The 1,660-nt window shown below is 70.8% G+C and overlaps 1 protein-coding gene across 1 annotated transcript; it reads right to left on the bottom strand.

Annotated features, from left to right (window-relative positions):
- Positions 1-605: 605 nt before the first annotated feature.
- On the bottom strand, positions 606-1,624 carry FNDC10 (fibronectin type III domain containing 10). The gene has a single exon (XM_035020018.1). The coding sequence runs from the start codon at positions 1,622-1,624 to the stop codon at positions 950-952; it is 675 nt and encodes a 224-aa protein (XP_034875909.1). The 3' UTR covers positions 606-949.
- Between the last annotated feature and the right edge of the window lie 36 nt (positions 1,625-1,660).

The raw sequence follows: 1,660 nt of genomic DNA, 5'->3' as shown, positions 1-1,660 counted from the left end.
TGGGATCCAGGCCACAGCGGCAAGGTATGCTGGGCAACGCTGGCCTCAACCCTTCTGTTCTCTGGATACAACACTGTTGTCTGAGACGAGCCCTCTCCTCCCAGCCACTTGCCCGCACTCACCATGGAAAACCCTCATCAGAAGCAGCACCCACAAAAGAAAATGAGAGGCAGACCCGGATAACTGCCAGCTTCCCCCAAGATCAGGGGACACTCGCCCCGGGACGTGACGATCGGAGGCTGGGTCCACCCGCCACGCCACATCATGGTTTGCAGCATGTCAGACGCCTAAGCAGGGAAACACCACCAGACGCTGCTTACCCACACTTGAGGCTCCTGCAAAGCTTGAAGGGGGGTTTCCCAGGAGGCTCTGGCCGGAAGCACACACTCTGGCCCGGAAGCCAGCCAGTGCCAGGGCCACAGACCCCCTCGGACAGCACTGGACGGGTGGCTGGCTCTAGCAGTGGGCCCAAGACACTAAGGCACGACGCTAATCTAAGCCCACTGGGGTGAGGTGGGGAGAGGACCGGCTCCAAGGCGCCTCCTCGAGTCGGCAGAGCACACGGTGACCAAGCAATGACGACAGCCTGTTTTTTCCAACGTGGCACAGGCTGGACGTGGAGGGCGACGACCCGGGGATGCCAGTGGCTCTTGCCAGAAGGGGCTGTATGTCCTGGCGGCCCCTGGAAAGGCCTCTGGAAAGCAGGGAGAGCCCCGGACGAGGCTGGCACCCCTGCGCAGGCCCAAGGGCCAGTCCCGAGCTGGAGTCTGGGAGGCGGATGCCGGGCTAGGAAGGTCGTGCAGTGACTCCAAGGCCCTGGCGGGCCGGGGCCCTACCGGTCTCCAGCAGGCCCCGCGCGGAGATCCTAAGGAGGGAGCAGGAGCAACGAGTGGGGAGCGGGCGCCGATCCCCGGCAGGCAGAGCCCCGGTGGGCCGGCCGCCTGGCGCTTCAGGGCTGCCTGCGCAGGCCCGGGCGCCCGAAAGCCGGGTGCATGAGGTTCTCGGTGATGTAGGCCACGAGCAGGCAGATGACCACCAGCATGACGCAGATGGAGCCGCCCACCGCCGTCATGGCCACCACGATCTCCCGCATGCCGGCGGGCTCGGCAGCGAACTCCACGCACTCGGCGGGCCCCGCGGGCTCCGGGGCGGCGGCGGCGGCGGCGGGCTCGGCGCGCAACGGCAGCGGCAGCGGCTGCAGGCACAGGCGGTAGCGCACGCCGTCGTGCACGTCGGGCAGCAGGTAGTCGCGGCAGGAGGCGCCGAGCAGCACGCGCTCGCACGGGAAGCGCGTGTAGGCGCCGCGCCACGAGCAGTTGAGCGCGAAGGCGCGCACGCGGCGCGCCTCGGCCGGCGCCAGGCGCCACTGCACCAGCACGCTGCGGTTGCGCAGGACGCTGGCGCGCAGCGAGCGGCCGGCAGAGGCGTGCGCCGCGCAGCCGGGCGCCTGGCAGCGGAAGCCGCGCGCGGGGCTGCGGAAGCAGAGGCGGCCGCCGCCCGCCTCGGGGCCCTCGGGCAGCACCTTGTAGGGGCACCAGGGCGCGTCGGCCGCCGGCTCCCAGCCCGGCGGCGTCGGGGCGGCGGCGCAGGCGGCCAGCAGCAGCAGCAGCGGCGGGGCGCGCATCCTGCGGCTGGGCGGCGCGGCGGGGCGCGGGCTCGC

This window comes from Mirounga leonina, unplaced genomic scaffold (genome assembly GCF_011800145.1).
Source record: "Mirounga leonina isolate KUSES-001 unplaced genomic scaffold, KU_Mleo_1.0 Mir_173, whole genome shotgun sequence".
Lineage (NCBI taxonomy): Eukaryota > Metazoa > Chordata > Mammalia > Carnivora > Phocidae > Mirounga > Mirounga leonina.
Note: the sequence above shows the minus strand (reverse complement) of the source record. Positions and strands in the feature narration are given on the sequence as shown.